The sequence below is a fragment of the Talpa occidentalis genome, unplaced genomic scaffold (genome assembly GCF_014898055.3).
Source record: "Talpa occidentalis isolate TD23 unplaced genomic scaffold, MPIMG_talOcc4v2.1 talOcc4.8, whole genome shotgun sequence".
Classification (NCBI taxonomy): domain Eukaryota; kingdom Metazoa; phylum Chordata; class Mammalia; order Eulipotyphla; family Talpidae; genus Talpa; species Talpa occidentalis.
In genome coordinates this window covers 57,633,445-57,655,580 of record NW_023605194.1, presented here as the reverse complement: position 1 = coordinate 57,655,580, position 22,136 = coordinate 57,633,445, and the positions used below count along the sequence as shown (strand labels likewise).

At 33.2% G+C, this 22,136-nt stretch overlaps 1 protein-coding gene across 7 annotated transcripts in view; it reads right to left on the bottom strand.

The window, feature by feature from the left end:
• The window catches only part of PCDH15 (protocadherin related 15), a 1,524,279-nt gene that overhangs the window by 17,499 nt on the left and 1,484,644 nt on the right, over positions 1-22,136 (bottom strand). For 6 of the 7 annotated variants that reach the window (XM_054690675.1, XM_054690669.1, XM_054690670.1 and 3 more), the window contains 3 exons: positions 21,064-21,240; positions 7,291-7,509; positions 3,914-4,066 (listed from right to left, as the gene is read on the bottom strand). In XM_054690675.1, coding sequence (XP_054546650.1) covers positions 3,914-4,066; positions 7,291-7,509; positions 21,064-21,240 — 549 coding nt within the window. Of the gene's footprint in view, positions 1-3,913; positions 4,067-4,953; positions 4,963-7,290; positions 7,510-21,063; positions 21,241-22,136 lie in introns of all 7 variants that reach the window. The other variant, XM_054690674.1, reaches the window with a different exon arrangement.

The following is a 22,136-nucleotide window of genomic DNA, read 5'->3' as shown; positions in this document are numbered from 1 at the left end:
CCAAATTACACCAAGCATTATGACTAATGATTTCAGATTCTCTGCCTTCATTGAAGATGCACAGATGTGACTGTTTTGGCTAAACAATCCTTAGTTCTATTGGATTCAGTACCTGTTCATTACCTTTCATTTCATTAATTCTGTCTTTGAACTAAAAGTACTCTCTTATCTAGGATAATGCTTGCAAGAGAATACAGAAAAGGATTTTCTATTCCTCAAATTAAGAGAATTAAAGTTCATGAGTCTAAGTGGAAGAATTTCTTGAATTGAGTTTGAAATCACAATTAAGAACTGGAGTTTTCCTCAGAATGTTCACAGAGATTATTCTATTACAATTTTAGGTTTAATCAAATTTAAAAGATTATAAATTATACAAATAAGAAAGGGAGCTATTGATAGTTCCTTGAATATGATCTGGATCAATTTTAGTCAAGATTCAATAAGATTTCTGTTACAGTAATACAGTTTTGATATCAGTAAAAATTTGTTCATACAATGGACACCAAATCATACTGGCTATGAGTTATAAATAGAATTTAATAAGTCAAAGGGCACAAACAGTGCTAATTGATGCATTGGGACCCTAACCCCGGAAAAGTTGGATGACATGATTTTGAACAGTTTCTTAATAGATGGCTCTCAAGCTCAGAGTAACAGATTTAATTTTATTATTGTTTAATATTTACCCACACAGTAGAAATGAAATAAAAAGTATTTTGAATAAAATTTAAATAACTAATTTGAAAACTTAGGATGACAGTGGAGCAATAAATTGATATATAAAGCAAAAGTTTCTATTGTGTCATTTGGCAAAGACATAAGCTGCTAGAGGTGAACTTGGGGTATCAGGCCTACCTAAATAATTCAGAAAGTAAAGGAAATTTGGATTCAGTGACAGCAAACATTCTTCCTGATCTCAAAAAGGCTTTTTTTTTTCAAATGGACTTGACATTATATGGCAAATGTTTCTGACTAGATCTGATGTTGATACTACATCATTTTTTGATTGAAAGATATCTATAAATATTGTAACACTATAAAATGAGAATTTTGAAACTCTTGTAGGCAGGAACAGGTATATCAACTGGAATACTTGTTTTAAAATCAAGCTATTTTAAAATAGCAAAAAGAAAATGAGGTGTAGAAGACAAAACATTCTTTTTTAAAGTAAATGACTCCAAGGTAAAGAATGACAATTACTGTTTTTAAAGTTAAAAACAAAATGAAACATTTAGTCTATTGAAACTTTTGTTTTCAAAGCCCTTGTATTAAAATATTATTTACTTACTTATGCCTATGTATCCACAGGTGAGAAAGAGAAAACATGTGATAGGAAAAAAAAGTTTTGACTATAGTTAATTTGGATGGTTATGAAAATACAATAGGAACTTGATTATACAGTTTATATGCATATCCAAAAAATGAAAATGCATATTTATATACTTTCTTTATATTGACTCATAAGAACAGTATGTAATCAAGTTTTAGGTAGAATCACATGGCATTAGTATGGTTTTGTATCACATAAAATTAATCTGATATTCGTATACATTGGTACATTCATCTCTATTAAACATGGGTCACTTCAAACCTAAAGCATTTTATGTGAGATTATAAGAATTACTTCTATGTCTTGTCTACAAAATTGTTTTACATTGATTATAAGTAGATATAAGTATTATTTAGAAGAAGGTAAATACACAAATATTATTAATAACTATTAGAGAATAATTGTTGAATCTATATGAAGTTATTCATTTGTCAAAATGAACTCTGAATTTTTTTCTTTTAGAAATACATAATAATTCATTTGGAGTGAGTATAATTACTAGTAACCTATGATTAGAATACTTCTAAAAGTTTTTGAATAGAAAAGTTAAACATTAGAAAATTAGATGTAGAAGTTAAAATATTTCAATAAAAACATACAATCATTACAATAACTCTTCTCGGTCTACCACATTTTTTTCTAATAAAAATAAACTAAAGTGCAGCTATTTGGAAATTATTGCCATCAAATTATGCTGATTCCAGATGATACAGTTTACCTTTTGATAAATAAAAATGAATATACACCCATGTCTAATTACATATATAAAAACACTTACCTTTACACATAATATTTTGGCTTTAAATACTTTTGCTGGAGAGAGGTGGTTAACATAAAATCAAATCATATTGGCTCAATTCCTACATTCACCCATAATTCAAGAGGAGACCATAATTTTCAATTTATGAAAAAATAACACTGTTTAAATGAATCATGTATGTTGTCTTAGAATGTCAAACATCCAACTTTTAAATTACATTTTAGCATTAAAATGACATCAAAATCAATTTTAACATTTTAAAAACTATTCTTAAAATAAGAAATTGTTCAATTATTAATAAAGCAAACAGTATTGGTTTATGTTTACAATCAATTGCCCATTGAAAGATAAATTTGATACTTTTGTGGCTTGCTTTATTCCTACTAGTAAATACTATAATGTTACATAGTAAAACATGTTTAGTCCCTCAACTCCACCTAATTCCAGTTAATAAAAGTTTTCTGGGATTAAGTTTAATCATACTCAAATTGTGTCCTTGGTTGTTTTGCATTTCATCTTCAGAAGCAGTTACTCTTGATTTTTTAAAACAAAGACAAGTTAAATATCAGGTTATGAGGGTAGTATAATGATAGAAATAGCTCTAAATCTTTTTAACAAAGTCTTTCAAAAATGTATTAATATTGCTTAGAATTCCAAATAGTATAGGAAAAATATTAAGGTATTGTTAGGGGGGAAAGGATGTCCGGGTAGGACACATTAAAGACTTTATTTCCCTATTTTCTCCCTGAGTTGTACATTTTCCTTATTTCCTTTTCCCTTGTAAATAAACCTTTTATTAACCTCTTGTGTGTGTCTGTAGTGGAGTATTAATAAGTCCCTTGTAAGCGTCCGGGTGAGGACCCTCACCCAGGCAACCTGTTCAATATCGGGGCTGCCCTATAACAGTATCACAGAATTCTGAGGAGAATATATAAAAGGAATATTCTCTAAGTGGTAATGTATTTAATATTTTCTTTCAACTCATTCAGATTTTAATTCTATTTTATGAGACACTAAAATATTAGAAAAGTATATAATTTTAGATAAAAAAATTTTGTAACCAAATATGAATGGATTTTGATACCAAATCAGAAAGTACTATTTTATGTTTTTGTTTTATTATCTTAATTTGGGGTGGCAGGGAACAGAAGCTATTGTTAATTTGGGTGGGGAGTGGGGAGATATCTGCATGATTCTTAGTCAAAGATGAAATACAATATTCGATTCATTTGAATTAATCAATTCAAAGATTAAATATTTTAATTCATTTGAAATTGTCTCCTTAAGTTAAATGCTGTTCTTTTATTTTTTAATGCTTTTTTTATTACTTTTCTTTTTTTTAACAAATCTATTTTTTTTTCCCCAAAGATTTATTTATTTATTTATACAAGCACTGGGTACAGTCAGAAGCGCGGGAGGATGAGAGAATTCATCAGAGCCAGAGCGGGGAGCAGAGCAGGCAGAAGGACCAAAGTACACTGCTGAGGGGAGCAGCGGGCGGCAGGAGAGGTCTGCGCGCCATGTGGGACCCTTCTCCGGTGGCCGGGGAGCAGCCAGGGATCTAACCAGCGTTGCAGAGGCTGCAGGCAGCTTCTCAACCCAGCGCTCAACTGCTGCGCCACCGGGGAGGCCCGATTATTACTTTTCAATTTAGCCTTTCTTAGGATCTCATCTTAATTTTCTGCCTTAAATAAAAGTAAAGGCTCACAAACGATAAAAAGTAAGACTCACAAACTGCATTTCTAATCAGGCTGAAATTAAATACTCACCTAACATCCATAAAAACCCATCTACTTCTCAGAGTTCCCGAAAGATCTACTTACATTGTGCTGTCCCCAAGTTCTTCATAGAGATGCGCACCCGGAGGCGGTGGGGGTGGCGGGGGCGCGGCCACTGGTGCAGGGACTGGTGCTGCTGGTTTAGCTGCTGGTAGTGCAGATTGGATTCGTGCTGTCTTGGTGCACTCAGCTTGGCGTCTTTGATAAAGTAAGGATGTTTTGTAAAACTCAGTTTAGAAATAGAATGCTGACCAATAGCCTGTCTTTTAATACTAATGTAGTTATGGGAAGAACCTACGCTAAAAATCATTTACAGAAGTAATTTGAACTTACAAACTGATATCTAATGAAATAGTGCACTAATGGGGTTTCATTGCCTATACCTTTCCCCCACTACCTATACCTTTCCCCTGTCCTTAACACATGTAACCTTACTACTTTAAAATATCTGCCTTTGAATAGCCGGAAAATTAAGTAGAAACATTTGCAAATTAAGTTAAATGATACTATTAGTGGGAGAAGAATGGGAAATTGTGATTGATAATTGGTAGTTGTTCAGTGTATATCTTTTGTAATGTCAGACAGATGGAAGGTACATAACTTTCCTTTATTATTTGTCTTTGGTCTATTTAAAGAAAGTTATTTTACTTAAAATTATAACATTTTTTTGAGAATAGCTTAATGATGCTATACAGCTGTGCATGCTCGGGGGTGATTTGGTTAGCCTTTACTTCCTTTTGATTCCTAGGAATGATTCTTATATTAGATCTAGGCTGCTGTTTTTGAATGTTCTGGACACTAACTGATAATTCCATCCTCAAAACCAAGATCTTAAAAGGTGGCAGCTATCAGAGCAACTGTGTTTTCCAAATTTCCTCCACTTGTATCAAATTGTGTAAAACCAGTTAAAGTCTGTTTAGAAAACTGATGGGGGATTTGAACTAAAATGTCTGCACCTCTGGAAAATACAAAACAGACAAATGATACATGGTTCTGAGCAGGATGACTACATTACAGTATTATCTGGATTTTTAAATTTTCATATTACCTAACATTACGTACAAAATATTAATAATTATACTTACACTTTAAACCTGTTTAGGAAAGCATTGAGTAAGAAAAGAGAAAACTACATTAGAAATATTGAGTTCATAATATTATAAAATATGATTTATTCTAAATTATGAATAATTTCCTGGTTAAACACATAATGACAGACTTAATGACATAAAAGGGAAGCTGTTTTAATTTAGAAAGTGAAAATGGTGAGCACATAATTATTACTGTCATAGTCATACAAGCTGTTAAAACATTTATTACAGGAAAACAAAGAAACCTACTAAATGGAATAAGAAAAACTGGATTAAAACATGTATATGTGAATTTCAACTCTGATAGAGAAGCAGAATATTAAAGATGATCTGATCTTTATAAGTGGCTTCTTGATTTACTGTGCCTGAATAATATTAAAGGAATGGAACCAGGCAGCAAGCGTGATTAGACTTTGCCCCCACTTTGTAGCTGGAGCTAGAACTGGAAGGTGCCATTCCATGGTAATGAATCCATGACACTCTTCACATTTGCCTTTTAGGTGTCTATGAGTAGAAAATTTCAGAGATACATTTAATATAAAAGAAAGTGCAAAATTCAGATCTTATTTATAAGCAGAATATGAAGGTACAAAATAAGATTTTAAATATTTAGAAAATTTTTTGAAGTATAAGCAGTATAAAACTCATTTTGCTTAGTTTTGTTAATCTATAAGAAAAGTAACTAAAATTAATTCATAGTGCTTAGCTGATTACTAAACTAAAAATAATTAAATACTGTGACTACAAAATGTTTAAATAGTAAGCATCTTATTTCGCTAAATTACGGGTCCACTGAGTTTAACATGCAGGGTGCTTCAGTTTTGGCCATTGCATTGTGTGCCAAATACAAGTCTTCTCACTGATATTTTTGTTAACAGGATATAATAAAGCTTCCTTGGGAAACTGATGAAAGGGAAAGAATATTGCTATACAAGTTCAATTTAGCACGAAAATTAATATTGAGTTGATGACAAAATTTTAAAACGATTTATCTAGCATGCGTTTTCTCACAGGCTTTAGATTTGGCGTATCAATTGATCTGGTAAGGACACTCTGAATTCCAAAATACCAGCTTAAGTGTTACATTTACAACTTCATATTGTTTTTGTAATAGAAAATATTCCTATAGAATTTTCATGCAAAGCATACTGTTCAACCTAAGGTGGGAATTACCTTACCTTATTTAATAAAATAATATTCTCAGTATTAGAGAGCAAAGATAGCAGTTTAAGAATATATATCAACTATTATAGACTTTTCCTATTGGTATTTCAAAATGATGCATAGAAAGTTACGATTTTTATTAGGGTTTGTTATGTCAAGCAATTATGATTTATGATTCCTTTCTTTAAGATTTATTTATGCATATAAGAACTGGGGTACAGGCCAGAGGTGTGGAGGTATGTGAGAGGATTCACCAGAGAGACAGAGTGGGAACAGAACAGGCAGATTGACTGAAATACACTGCTAAGGGGATCAGCAGGCAAGACAGCAGAGGTCTGCTGCACCATTTGGGTCACCTCCCAGGTTGGAGATCGAACTCATGCTGCAGTAGCTGTGGATTGCTTGATAGTGCTGACACTATAACACCTTGCACCACCAGGGAGGACCCTATGATTCCTTTCTGTTATTTATTTTCATTTTCTGGCAGCCTCAGGGGTACCTCTCACCTTAACTAATTCTCCAATTTTTTCACCAATCACTGTCAGCAGCGATATACTCAAAATGTGTAGCTCTCTGTCACAAAGGTTTCCCATACCTGGTATCAATGAATAATGTACCAGCCTACCTCATATACAAATGTTTAAATTAGCTGTAATTATGTTATTATTTTGAAGAACCCATTTTTTTAAATATATATATATATATTTTAAATGTATGTATTTGCTTGTAGAAACCAGAAAAATTTAATCCTATACAACCCAAATATGCTGTCAGATGTAACAATACAGCCTCTAGAAAGGCCACCCAGAAAAGCTGTGCGAGAAGGCAAGAGGGAAGGAGGGAAGAAGGTAGGCACTCTATTACCTTCTCTCGCAAGGCTTTTTACATGATGAAGAACATAGACAAAGCCACAGAAGGCAATCCAGTACTCCTATTGGGTATGTATGTATTAAGAATCTGTGCTGGAACACTGAGTAATCTGTGAAAAATGTCTGGATATTTGTATTTCTGTCTCTTAAAGGAAGACCACTTGATGCAAAAGGGAGCCAACAATTGTAGAGGGGTTTCACCATCAACATTTTATAACTACAAAGTCATTTCATCAGAGATGGTTTTGATAATGCCTTCTTGAAGAACTATCCATGTTTAGCATCTATGAATACTTACTGTCTGTAGCTGACCAACACCACCAAGATTGCAGGAATGCAGCAGAGGATGATGATGAAGGCCAGAGCCAGCAAGGCCCCTTCTGTGTATCCTAGACTTTCTCCTCGCTTTTTAATGCTGGTCACTGCCTCTGGAGTCCGGATCTCTAGAATGCGTCCTCCTTCCCCATAATGTGGTTGAAAGTCTTTATTGATATCGAGTAGCTTGCCATCCAAAAATCTTTATTGTTAGATAAATAGTAAAATCAATGATACTAATAGAGTAAGGTCATTTTAAAAATAAAACCCTTATTTCTACATCTTTCAATATTTTCTTTGAGACAGAAATTTTATTATGAACAAGGAATAGGTAAGATGTATAAAAAGCAAGAACAACAAAGAAAAGCAATCACATAGCTATACATATCAAAGATTAATAAAAATACTTCAAATGCTTACAAACTTGGAAAAGTAATTATTGACAGCACTGAACTTAATGTCACTGTTGAGATTATCAAAATTACATTATTCTGTAAGTTATTTAGGTGAAGGGAAATAGAATAGTCTAAGTTATGTAGCATAGTTCAATATTTTATCTCTTTGAATCTTGTAAATCATGTAAAACAGAACATTATTATATACTGATGTACTGTAGATCACAAACTATATAATTGGGGAAACGAATCTGAGACACCAATCAAACCATGAGACTCAAAACCTGTATTTATGTTTTACACCACCACCTTAAAAGATGTCAGTAGCCCCAAATTTCAAATAAAGACAAGTGTTTAATGGGCAAAGGATGAACAAACTAAAGGACGTTTTCTGACTATAAAGAAAATACTTAATCAGTGATGCAGGTAGCAAATTACTATAATCAGGATGATAGGAATTGGAGGTCAATTTAATTTAGTAGTTCTTGAAAACTCTTCCTCATAACTGAATTCCAGTTATAGGCATTGTATTAGAAAGCAAAATCAAGGAATAGCTGTTACTTAATTCTATCAGATTGAAAATTTTGTTACCTATATTATACCTATTACCTATTATTTGATTAACAAATATTTTTTATTTTTAATAAATTTTTTAATAAAACATTTCAATCAAATATTTCAGGAACATCTGAACAATATTTAAAAAATGTACACTATTGATACAACAATTGTGTTTTTAATGCCGTAAAACTACAACATATCTTAGGTATCTTTTTCAATTTCTAAATATTTTTACTTATAATGGCCAAATGTTTTATTATATCTCATGGATTGGAAGAATTAGCATTGTAAAAATGCTCATCTTATCCAAAGCAATTATACAGATTTAATGCAGTCCCTATCCAAGTTTTAATTTTATTCTTCAAAGAAAAGAGCAAACATTGCTTAAATTTATATGGAACTACAAAAGACCCCGAATACAAAAGCAGTTTTGACAAAAAGAATGAATATTTCACACTTCAGGCTTCACGCATTCTACAAAGCTGTAGTAATCAAAACAGTTTGGCACTGGAATAAAAGTAGACACATAGATCAATGGAAAAGAATTGAGAACCCAGAAATAAATCCATAGTCATATGAACAGTTAATTTATGACAATGGAACAAGAATATAAAATTGAAGAAAGGATATTTTCTTCAACAAATGGTATTCAGAAAACAGGACAGCCACAGGCAAAAGAATTAAACCAGACCACTATAAAAACAAAAACAAAAACAAAAAACAAACTCAAAATGAATTAAAGACTTGATGTTAAACCAGAAAAATAAATTTCACAGATGAAAACAGGCACAACAATCTGCAACACTGACTGCAGAGATGCTTTAGGGACTCTACTCCAATGAGGAATGCACGGGCAAAAATAATAAACATATGGGACTATATCAAACTAAAAAGAGCTTCTGTACAGCAAAATAAACTATCATTAAATCAAAAAGACACCCTAGTCAAAGGAAGAGAATATGTGTGCATCACACATTGCACTAGCAGCTAAAATCTACAAAGAACTCATATAAGTCAGCAAAAAAACAAAACAAACCCCCAATCAAAATATGGGCAGAAGAGCTAAATAGACACTTCTCCAAAAAAAAAAAAAAAAGATATACAGATGGCCAGCTAGCACATGAGAAAGAAAATATTCATCATCACTTATCATTAGGGAACTGCAAATCAAAGCCATAATGAGATGCCATCTCTGAAAATGGCCCATATAAAGATCAGAACAAAAAAAAAATATTGGTGAACATATGGAGAAAATGGAACACTTGTACATTTTTGGTGGGAATATAAACTGGTCCAGCCACAATGAAAAGCAGTATGGAGGTTTCTCAAATTATTAGAAATGGATGTGCCATATGACTCAACAATTCCTTCCTAGGTATCTATTTGAAGAATACAAAAACACTAATTGGAAGGTATATACGTATACTCGTATGTTCATTGAAGAACTGTTTAGAATAAGCAAGTTATGAAAGCAACCAGGTACCCAAGGTCAGATGAGTGGATTAAGATGATGTAGTATATATACAGAATGGGATAACATGGATGGAACTGGGGGAGAGTATGCTGATGGAAATAAGTCAGAAGTGTAAAGAAAGTCGTATGTGGATTACAAAGAAACCAAAGAAAAGAAAAGAAACAGCTAAGCAAAGAAACCTATAAATCTCACTGAAGAACTGAGAATACTGAAAGGAAAACAAAGAATGGAAGTGGCCTAATAGACTGAAGTGGAAGATTATGAGTGCTTGGATGGTAACCATATTGTGATAACATACATCTGAAAAGATGTGAACCTCTACCCAAAACCATATACAGCATTGTAAACTAGCATTACATTAATAAAAAAAAAAAGAAAATTGGAAAATACAAAATAGTTCAAAAAGCAAACTTACTTATAGTCCCACAATGCAAGGACAATCTCTATAAATAATTCTAATCATTTTTTGCTATTAATACTTTTATAAACTTGTGATTATAAAAATAAAAATGTTATTTTAGAATACATTAATAAAGAACTTACATATATTGAACATGTAGAAAATGTACAATATACATGCATTGAAAATATAGAAAATATAAATGAAAATATTAAAGTGGTAATCAAAGATGCCATGTTTGTGCACCTTACAGTCTATTTTAAGCATTTTGACACTAGTTATTCTAATTTTCCAAGTGATCAAACTGAACTTAAATCTAGCTAACACACTGCTCAAAGTTTCTACATAGGAAAATAAAGATATGCCTAATATCAGATACAAATCCTTCTGGGGAGTTTATCTTCCAATTTAAGAAACTTAATAGCTTAGATAATTCAATTTTAGTTTTAATTCTATGCATTTTTTACACAGGTTTGCATATTACAACATAAAACATTCAAAATTTTTTAAGTATGTTTCTTGCCTTTTCCCAGGTCTTTTTAGATGTTATAAAATGTAATAAATATTAACTATTGTTCCAAGTACTAGGAAAAAATAATAAAACACTCTTTCAGATAGACTAATAAATTAAAAATTAAGTCTTGATTAAGAACTGTGACACAAATATTAAAACATGGCAAGGATCAGAAGCAGAGGAAGGAAGATTATTAACTATAGGGAAAAGTTAACCCTTGTAGGGCAGAATGTAGTTGTTATACCACAATTCTGGTGCATTCTTATACATGTTAGCCAGACCACCTAAAGGAATAATTTTTAGACTTTTATACTACAAAAGCTTCATTGTTTATACATTTATTTTGGTTTATGTCTAATTTTAGATAAATGTTATAAGTGTTTATTAGAAAAATTGGTCACTTTTGAACTCATACTCCATCTAGAATATCTTTCTGCTTTACACATGAAGAAGAGTTTACTTAGGTAAAACATTTTTAATCATACCATTTTCCCTTAAAATCAATACTGTGGTATTGATTCCATTGCCTTTGGCTTTTTATAATGCAGATGGGATGTGTAAAGCTCATCTAATTTTTGATCCTTTATAATTAAGTCATTTTTATTTCTGCTTCAATGTTTTTTAAACATATTCAGATACTTTTCAAAGACTCATGACTACCTTTTCATTGATTTTGCCTTTATAACACAATAAAATATTTAAATTATATTTTTGGTTGTTTCTGTGAAAACTATTACACTTTTTACCTCTGAGATACCTGTAATTATTGAGTTGGATTTTAATTATTTTCTAAATATATTTTGATGTATTTCATGCTTTTTCTGTAATATGTTTATGAGCTTCTCACGTATACCTCATGTTGTCAATTTTTTACATGTTTTCTTGTTTCAAGTAAAGTTGAATTCAGAAGATAAATGCATTTTAAGAGATTTTCTATCTGAGGTGGAAAAAAAAATGACTCTTAAGAATGTGCAGGCTTTTGTTTTATACTTTTTCTGATATTGGACTAAGATCTCTAATGTTTCCTATCATCTATGTTAATCCTTAATGAAGGAATCTGGTTGGCTCTTCCTAGAATGTGTGCTAGCACACTGAGTCAGCATGAGTGGAAGACTAGCACATTCTAAAAGCTCTGAGGGGGAGACACGTCTGTCAACCTGTTCCACCACTGTGTTGAAGATCAATTCCTATATGCAGTTCTTTTATAAGAAGCAGAAGTATTTACAATACATAAAACACACACCTTATTTCACTGTCCCATACTGCCTTGCTTGCTACTAAAATGTTAAAACTATTTTCCAGTGGTTTCAGGAAGAACATAATTAGATAATTCTCCCTCTGAGATATATTCTCCCAGATAAATATTCTACCTCTGAGTCCGGAAAATACTATTTCATTTCTCTTTCAGTATTTTTACTTATCCGATCTTTAACTCTACTTACTTATCCTACTAGGGGAAGGTGTCAGATTTAACATCAATGAAGAAATATTATTCTTCTCTTTATTCTTATCCATGCTTTACTGGGTTGATGGTCAAAAACTCTTTCAAGTCTAAGAATGGATTGAACAGATCCCTTCCTAGTATCTAGCAACATGATTTAACTACTACTATGTCTCTGAGATATAGTTTTACACAATGGGCAATGTCCAACATATCTGTCCATGGCATTCTATTTGGAAAAGGTTATTATCTTAATGAAATATACTAGGGGCAGGCCACTATTTCCACTATATAAAGTTCCACAATTATTTAGATAACATAGTTTTCTATTTATTGGGAATTTTAGTATTCTGCTTCTCTATGCTTTTTTCTCTAGACTTAGAAATTTTTTTTTTTTTTTTTTTTTTTTTTTTTTTAATTTTCTAGAGGCATGTCTTATTTATTTATCTATTTGTTTGTTTGGTTTATACATGCACTGGGTACAGTCAGAAGCCGGGAGGGTGAGAGAATTCACCAGAGCCAGAGCAGGGAGCAGAACAGGCAGAAGGACCGAAGCACACTGCTGAGGGGAGCAGCGGGCGGCAGGAGAGGTCTGCGCGCCATGTGGGACCCTCCTCCGGTGGCCTGGGAGCAGCCGGGGATCGAACCGGCGCCACAGAGGCCGCGGGCAGCTTCGCAACCCAGCGCTCAACCGCTGCGCCACCTGGGAGGCCCTAGACTTAGAAATTTTAAGGAAGCTTTATCAGAGCTTAGTAGCCATCCAATATAAAGTGTAAGTATGCTTTTAAACATTATATACTTAAAAGTAGCTAGTAGAGTTCAGATTTTCTCTACCTACTTCATCGCTCATTTACCACATGTACAGACTAATGTTAAATAAGTTGGGCATATAAATAGGGTGCACACACTAAAATTCTATTTGCCTATCTTCTAAAAAATTATATGGTCCATATATTTAAAGTAGTATAATATTTTTCTGCTTAGGATGTAGAAAGTCACAAGAGAATGTGGCTCCTGTCCTAATAACAGAAAATGTCAGATAATACTAAAATCATAAAAAGAGTATACCAGGTTAGAATGAGAGACACACAAACCCAAGGGTGGTGCCCTCACTTGCATGGACCTCCATAGGCTATATCGAGGACAAAATGGGAGACAGAGAGAAATCCCCATCAGAATACAGGGATATAGGATGTATTAAGCTAACATTGGGATATTTTGTAGTTCCTGGGCCTGTATCTCACACAAGGTAAGATACTTTTTTTTTTGACTCTTTTTTCCCCATTTTTATTTATATATATTTTACCTTGTTACTCATTTTTGTATTTTGTTTGATTTCTCTTCTTAGGTGTTATTCCCATAAAATTACTAACACCAAGATACCTGTAAATGGTCACTATAGACTCATGTGCTTTTCCCTCCCATTTTGATTCCCCCTACCCTACTAAATGTCTCTAATTTATAGTTTGCCTGGTAGTTTTGTCTTTTTTTTTTTTTTGGTATGGTTTCCCTATATACCTCCTATAAGTGAAACCATTCAATATTTTTCTTTCTCCTTCTGACTTATTTCACTGAGCATAATCCCTTACAGTTCCATCCAATGTTTCTGTGAATAAGTTTATCTTTTTGATTGCTGAGTAGTATTCCTTAAACCATAGAGAGAGGTCTGTCCTCTCTGTTCTATCCCCAGGACAGAGGCAAAGATTCACTGCTTTTGGGGAAGAGATATAAGCAAAACTTCACTGTCCCTGGGGCAGGAGAAGTCTTTTTAGGCCTAACATCCTTCACCTGTATACAATAGAAGTCTACTACTGGTTAGGAAGGGGCAACTCTCTTGCACCGGATCCACCAAAAATAGGAAGTAGAGTATGAGTGCCATGGAAAGAAGGGAAGAAAATCTTGCGAATATCTCAGATATTAGCCATATAAGCAATGGAACAAGAACAGAGAAGTAGTCCCACAATAAGAGTAGAACCAAGCAGTAAGCAAGAGCAGTTAATCACTATGGGAGAAAGAGGAGAATAGAGAGAAACCCCTTCTGTGATGCAGGCATGTAGGGCCTGGTGAAAAGATAAGGAAAGCAATAAAATGAGATCAACAAATAACCAAGATATTGGGACTATCAGGCAGGTTCTGATACTTTGTTGAATCTAGTGAGAAGTGAAAACATTCTTGAACTGATGGGGAAATTCAGTAGAGTGATAGAAAGTTTAATAAATAATTAAGTTGAAATGGTAGAAATTAAAAAAAAAAGTACAAAATGAAAAATCCCTTCAATGGTGCTATCAGTAAGCTGATATAGATAAATCAGTGCACTTGAAAATAAGACAATATAAATTATTTTAGGTAAAGCACAGAGAGAGTGTGGTGGGAAAAGAACAAGAACAGAGTGTCCAAAAGCTACGAGAAAAAAAAAGTTATAATTGGAGTCCCAGAAAAGAAAGAAAGAGACAGTAGGAAATAAATATTTGAAGAGATACTATCTGGAAATAATCTAGAAATAAATGCAACAACGAAAACAAAACCAAAGAAAAAAATTCAAGTAGAAGAAAGCTTAAAGAACCAGAGAAAAATAGTTTAAAATGTTTAAAACAAAAATAAATCTAAGAAATTCAGATAACCAGAAATAAGAAAATCAAAATAATTGTAACATTTTGAATAAAATAAGTAATTAACATGTCACTGAAGTAATTCCATTTGTCTCTATACGTTCACAAGCCTTTAACATTTTCTGGCCATAGTTTAATCCTTTTTCTAAATCAGTCTGAACTCCTTGGAGGAGATATCTTGTGTTTGTTTCTAATTTTCTGACCTGAGAATTCCAACTGCCTCACAAATTTAGTTCTTAGTATAAGGCAAGATTGAGAGAATAACACTATTTTTATTAGTGTTAGATTATGAAAATATCTTTATGATTTCTTTATAAATTATTTCAAAGAATATTCCAAATTTTAAATTAACCAGTGATTCTCAGCTATTATTTCAAGGTGAAGCTGATTAAGGCAAAATTTTAATGTTCTGTGGTCATATCATCCTCTGTTCCATTTGGAAAAATGATTTACAGTTATTCTCTATTTTTCCCTTCCTTCCTGACCAAAAGAGTGATTCAGCTGAATTTAGATCTTTACTATTCACAACGTAATCTAGGTTTGCAAAAACTTTAGAATGAAGGCTGTTTATCTCATACTTGATACTCTCAGTTGAAACCCAAATGGTTTCAGTTTCCAAACCATTTAATATGTTTATAAGTGATACTCAAATTACAATCATCTTTATGTTATTCTTGAATCAATCATTTAATTATATATACAATAGGACAAGTTTATTATAAAAAGGGAAAGAAGAGTAAATATATGTGCACAGACACAGCAGGCAGAAAGAGCTGCCCCTGAAAGGTACAGGTTTGTAATAAGAGTTCTGAGAGCTTGTTTGGAGGTTCTAGCAGGGGAGCGCAGCTACTCGTATACCCTCGACCGAAGACCGGTCCATCTCTATTCGGGGAAGGCCATCCTCTTCGACCGAGCGCGCAGCTTCGGGAGGGACGCACATGGAGCGGTGAGGGAGGAAGGGGACACCCGCCTAGCCAGCCAGATCAGCCGAATCAACCCTGGAGATGTGGAGATTTCTGGACCTACTAAACATAGAGCTTCCATATGATCCAGCAATTCCACTCCTAGGTATTTACCCAAAGGACACAGAAACATCAATTCCAAAGAACACCTGCACCCCTATGTTTATAGCAGCACTGTTTACAATAGCTAAGCTTTGGAAACAACCCAAATGCCCAAAAGTAGATGACTGGATCAAGAAGATGTGGTACATATATACCATGGAATATTACTCAGCATTCAAAAAAGATAAACACATGCAATTTGCAGCAGCATGGATGGCACTGGAAGGGATCATGCCCAGCGAAATAAGCCAAAAAGAAAAAGAAAAATACTGGATGGTCTCACTCATAGCAGGAATCTAGAAAACTTAAATAAGGGACCAGGAAAACAAATAACTATAAGAAAGTGAAAATCAAAATCAACAAAAAACTACGAACCAGAGACACTTTTAAGGGGGCGGGGGTGGGAGGGGAGAGATTGGGGTCTGAATGGGGGGGCTGCAATTGTATGGGGAATATAAAAATAAAATTTATTATTAAAATAAAAAAAAAAGAGAGAAAAAAAAAAAAAAGAGTTCTGCATAGTAACAGGCCAGTGTCCTCGGGAGAGCTGCCTTTCTGCTGCTTTGCAAAGGGAAGTTGGTGAAGAGAAGCAACTGCATAGTCACAGATGGGCGGGGGAGCTGCTCTACGTAAACATTTAAAGTGAGATTCAATAAAAAAAGGGATTTTTTTTTTTTGATTTCTTCTTCAGATTTATTGTTTGAGTATAGGAAGGCTACTGACTTTTGCGTGTTGATTTTGTATCCTGCCACTTTACTGAACTGATTGATGAGTTGAATTAGTTTTTCTGTGGAGTTTTTGGGGTTCTCTATGTATATTATCATATCATCTGCAAATAGTGATAGTTTGACTTCTTTTCCTATTTGGATTCCTTGGATGTCTTTCTCTTGTCTTATTGCTCTGGCTAGGACTTCCAGTATTATACTGAAAAGCAGTGGTGAAAGTGGACATCCTTGTCTTGTTCCAGATCTTAATGGAATTGCTTTCAGCTTTTCACCATTGAGAATGATACTGGCTGTTGGCTTGTCATAGATGGCCTTTATGATGTTGAGGTATGTTCCTTGTATCCCAAGAATTTCAAGGGCTTTTATCATGAATGGGTGTTGCACTTTGTCGAAAGCTTTCTCAGCATCTATTGATATTATCATATGGTTTTTATATTTCTTTTTGTTGATGTGTTGGATAACGTTGATTGATTTTCGGATGTTAAACCATCCTTGTGTCCCTGGAATGAATCCTACTTGGTCGTGGTGAATTATCTTATGGATACATTGTTGGATTCTGATAGCTAAAATTTTATTGAGGATTTTTGCATCAGTGTTCATTAGGGAGATTGGCCTGTAGTTTTCCTTTTTTGTGTTGTCCTTGTTCGGTTTTGGTATTAGTGTAATGTTGGCTTCATAGAACGTGTTTGGTATTGTCCCTTCCTTCTCACTTTTTTGGAAGAGTTTGTGAAGGATAGGCACTAATTCGTCTCTGAATGTTTGGTAGAATTCATTTGTAAATCCATCAGGTCCTGGGCTTTTTGTTTTTGGGGAGGTTTTTGATTACCATTTCAATTTTGCTGCTTGTAATTGGTCTGTTTAGGTGTTCTATTTCTTCTTTATCTAGCTTTGGGTGATTGTAGAGTTGTAGGAATTTGTCCATCTCCTCTAGATTGTTAAACTTGTTTCCATATAACTGTTCATAGTAGTTACTGATTATTCTTTTGATTTCTGCTGTGTCCATTGTGATTTCTCCTCTTTCATTGATGATCCTGTTTATTTGTGCTTTCTCCCTTTTTTCCTTTGTGAGCCTGGCTAGGGGTTTGTCTATTTTATTGATTTTTTTCAAAGAACCAGCTCTTGGATTCATTGATCTTTTGGATTGTTTTTTTAGTTTCAATTTCATTTATTTCTGCTTTGGTTTTTATTATTTCTTTTCTTCTACTGGTTTTGGGTTTTTTTTGTTGTTCTTTCTCTAGATCTTTGAGCTTTGAGATTAGGTTGTTTCTTTGAGTTCTTTCTTGTTTCTTGATGTGAGCTTCTATTGCTATATATTTTCCTCTTATTACTGCTTTTGCTGCATCCCATACATTTAGGATATTGGTGTCCTCCTTGTCGTTTCAAATATTTGGGAATAAATCTAACAAAAGAGGTAAAGGACCTATACAAAGAAAACTATAAAACACTGTTAAAAGAAATAGAAGAAGACACAAAGAAATGGAAAGACATCCCCTGCTCATGGATTGGAAGAATAAACATTATTAAAATGGCCATCCTTCCAAAAGCAATATACAGATTCAATGCTATTCCAATCAAAATTTCAATGTCATTCTTCAAAGAAATAGAACAATTATTGATGAAATTCATATGGAATCACAAAAAAACCCCGAATAGCCAAAGCTCTCCTGAAAAAAAAAAAGAAGGGAATGGAGGCATCACACTCCCAGACTTCAAACTATACTACAAAGCTATAATCATCAAAACTGCATGGTATCGGAACAAGAACAGACATACAGACCAATGGAATCAAATAGAAAATCCAGAAATAAACCCACAGATTTATGGTCAACTAATCTTTGACAAAGGAGCAATGACTATGCATTGGAGCAAAGAAAGTTTGTTCAATAAATGGTGCTGGGAAAACTGGGTCGCTACATGCAAAAGAATGAAGCTTGACCACTACCTCACACCATACACAAAAATCAACTCAAAATGGATTAAAGAACTAGACATAAGACCTGAAACCATAAAATATATAGAAGGAAATATAGGCGAAACACTACGGGATTTGCACATCAAAGACATCTTTACAGACACATCACCCAAAACAGTGATAGTGAAGGCAAAGATAAACAGCTGGGACTACATCAAATTAAAGAGCTTCTGCACAGCAAAAGAGACAATAACAAAAACAAAGAGAAACCCCACCAACTGGGAGAACATTTTTGCACACAACACTAATGATAAAGGACTGATCACAAAAATCTGCAAAGAGCTGATGAGACTCAACAACAAAAAAGAAAATAATCCAGTCAAAAAATGGGCAGAAGAGCTAAAAAGAAACTTCTCTGAAGAGGAAATGCAAATGACCAACAGGCATATGAAAAAATGTTCAACATCACTTGTCATCAGGGAAATGCAAATCAAAACTACCATGAGATACCATCTTACACCAGTGAGAATGGCACATATTAAAAAAACTAGCAACAACAAATGTTGGCGAGGGTGTGGAGAAAAAGGAACTCTTCTGCACTGTTGGTGGGAGTGCAAACTGGTCCAACCACTGTGGAGAGCTGTGTGGACATTTCTGGACCTACTAAACATAGAGCTTCCATATGATCCAGCAATTCCACTCCTAGGTATTTACCCAAAGGACACAGAAACATCAATTCCAAAGAGCACCTGCACCCCTATGTTTATAGCAGCACTGTTTACAATAGCTAAGCTTTGGAAACAACCCAAATGTCCAAAAATAGATGACTGGATCAAGAAGATGTGGTACATATATACCATGGAATATTACTCAGCATTCAAAAAAGATAAACACATGCAATTTGCAGCAACATGGATGGCGCTGGAAGGGATCATGCTCAGCGAAATAAGCCAAAAAGAAAAAGAAAAATACCGTTTGGTCTCACTCATACAGGAATCTAGAAAACTTAAATAAGGGACCAGAAAAATAAATAACTATAAGAAAGTGAAAATCAAAATCAACAAAAAACTATGAACCAGAGACACTTTTAGGGGGGCGGGAGGGGAGAGATTGGGTTCAGAATGGGGGGGCTGCAATTGTATGGGGAATATAAAAATAAAATTTATTATTAAAAAAAAAATAAAGTGAGATTCAACAGCCTAAGACCTATAGATGTTTTTATATTCAGAAAAAATTCTATAAATGTAAATAATCTTCCATTATATTTAAATGATCATATTTGATAAAACCAGTGTATGCAAAAATTATAGGATGGCTATGGATTTAAATAAATGTTAATAATGTCAATTAATGGAATATATAAAATATTTTAAAGTATATTCTTAAATAAACTTAATTAACAAAATATACTAAAATTGGCATGTATTGGTTGGTCTAAATGATACTTCATTTGGTGGTTGATTATAAAGCCTGAAAAGAAGTCATTGCTTCATTTAACCATATTTCTCCACAGTGATTAGGAACTACATTTTAATAACCCAAATATCTGTTGATTGTAAGTTGATGAATAACATACTCAAGAACTATGGATCTTTTAAAAATAAGTTAATATTAAATAATTTTCATTTTTGCTAAAACACAGTAGTGAAATTTTGTCGATGATCTGATTTAAAGTCAAATTAAATTAATAATTCAGGAATTTTAATAAATGGATAACTAGATATTTACTAAATAAATGCATATATAGGTATATAAACTTGTGTATCTATATATTAATAAGCTCCTTATACAGACAAGGAATAACTTTATACAGACAAGGGACAACTAAGTTCAAATTTTATAAATTTTGGTATATATGGTATACATACATGTATAAACTACACTATTTAGAATATATACATGATTATACATCTATATATTAACTAAAAATGTTTCAATTTATCTAAGAATTGTAGTCCAAGTATATATTGGACACTAGGTGTCACTAGAGTAAAACACAAACCGACATTAAAAAATACTAAGCTGTTTGTTAATAACTTCTAAGTGAGAATACAAACCGTTTCATATTTTTTTATATTTAGGATTTATAACTCAAATATTCAAATTTGCACCATTGATGAAATATCTCATATGGTATGGACATATAGAGGAGCTATTATACCCTCTGCCTCTACCACCTAGTCCAGGGAAAAAATAGATACTTAATTTTTGCTAAGTCAACAGACCTTGAAGACAGATAAATTTGTTCTTAAAACTCAAGTTTACTAAAAAAAAAAAAACAAACAAACAAACAAAAAAAAAACCCTCAAGTTTACTGACACTGAAAAGAATTGTATTTTCCTTTCAAACAACCAGGGCCTTGAGACAAGAGTGGGGACTCATGTGAAGTAATGTCAGTGAATCATTCCTTGCTCATAAATATAATGTTCTCCAAAAGGAGAACAGACGTCTGAAGTCACTCTACCCCACCCATGGACATATCAGTACCTGGGCCTGAGGGACCCTACATATTCTTTTTGAATTTTTTGACTTACGTTCCATTTTCAACACAATTTAATGAGTTTTAATGTTTAAGAGCTTACACACAGAATCGTAAATCAGTATTATCTATGGTGATACTGTAATAACCAGAGAGCTTCTATAGGCAATAAAATTACTTACTTAAAAAGTTCATTTCTGTCAATGGCTCTGTTGGTCTGGGGATCGATTGCATAGACAGTCAAATCACATTTGGTATAATCTTCTAGAGAAAAGGCATCTCCATGCCGGCGAGCACCGATGGACTCCACCACAACCTTGGCACCAGGAATTTGCTCCTGAACATAGCGATCCAAAATCCTATAAATCAAAGCACCAGCATGACATTCTGATGGGCTTGCTGGGGGAAAAAATTGCCTTCAACTTGAAATGACATTTAGTAAATGAAAAATGATGACAGCCTGTTTTTTGCTAATGCTTGCTGAATATGAACCCTTGGAAAAAATCTTTATTTCTTCAGCATTTAACTCCCAATGATGCTGGAAGCTGAATAAGGTAAAAATAAGCCATCACATATGTCCTATTTAAGTCTAGAGACTTTTAATTTATGATACAATTTGATCTTTTATGTGGCTTGTGGGAATTGCCAACTATGTTGTACAAATAAAGCTGCTTGTGCTTTATAGGAGTCATGGTGTTTTGAACATTTGAGTTCATATGGTTGGTGTAATAAATTACACCTTTCACCAGGTTTTGTGATACATGGCACAGTGTTACATGTCAAGGTGCAGGAGTAGGAGACCTGATTTTTGCTAAGGGTATAAGGGCTCTTAGAACATGAGAGCAATGGGAGAATGGAGGGATATTTTGCTATGGCACGTTTATCAGGTTAAGATAATAATCTGTATGCAAATCTCAGAAGCTATCTGGTGAATGTGAACAAGTAAAAACTATATCATTTGGCATAGAATCAGTAATATTCAATAGGAAAGAAATAAATAATGTTAACCTCTAGGTAATTTTCTGGAAAACACATGTTTTTCTAATTGCATAAATTGAACTAAAAGTAGAAACTATTGAATATAAGTATTTTTAACCATATTGCCACGGATAACAATTTCCTTACTGTTCTTTTACTTATTAAAAACTTCATATTATTAATCCTTGCATATTAACATTAAAATGAATATTACTAAATATAGACACATACAAAATTTTATTTTAATAACTATGCATGGCAGATATTTTAACATTTA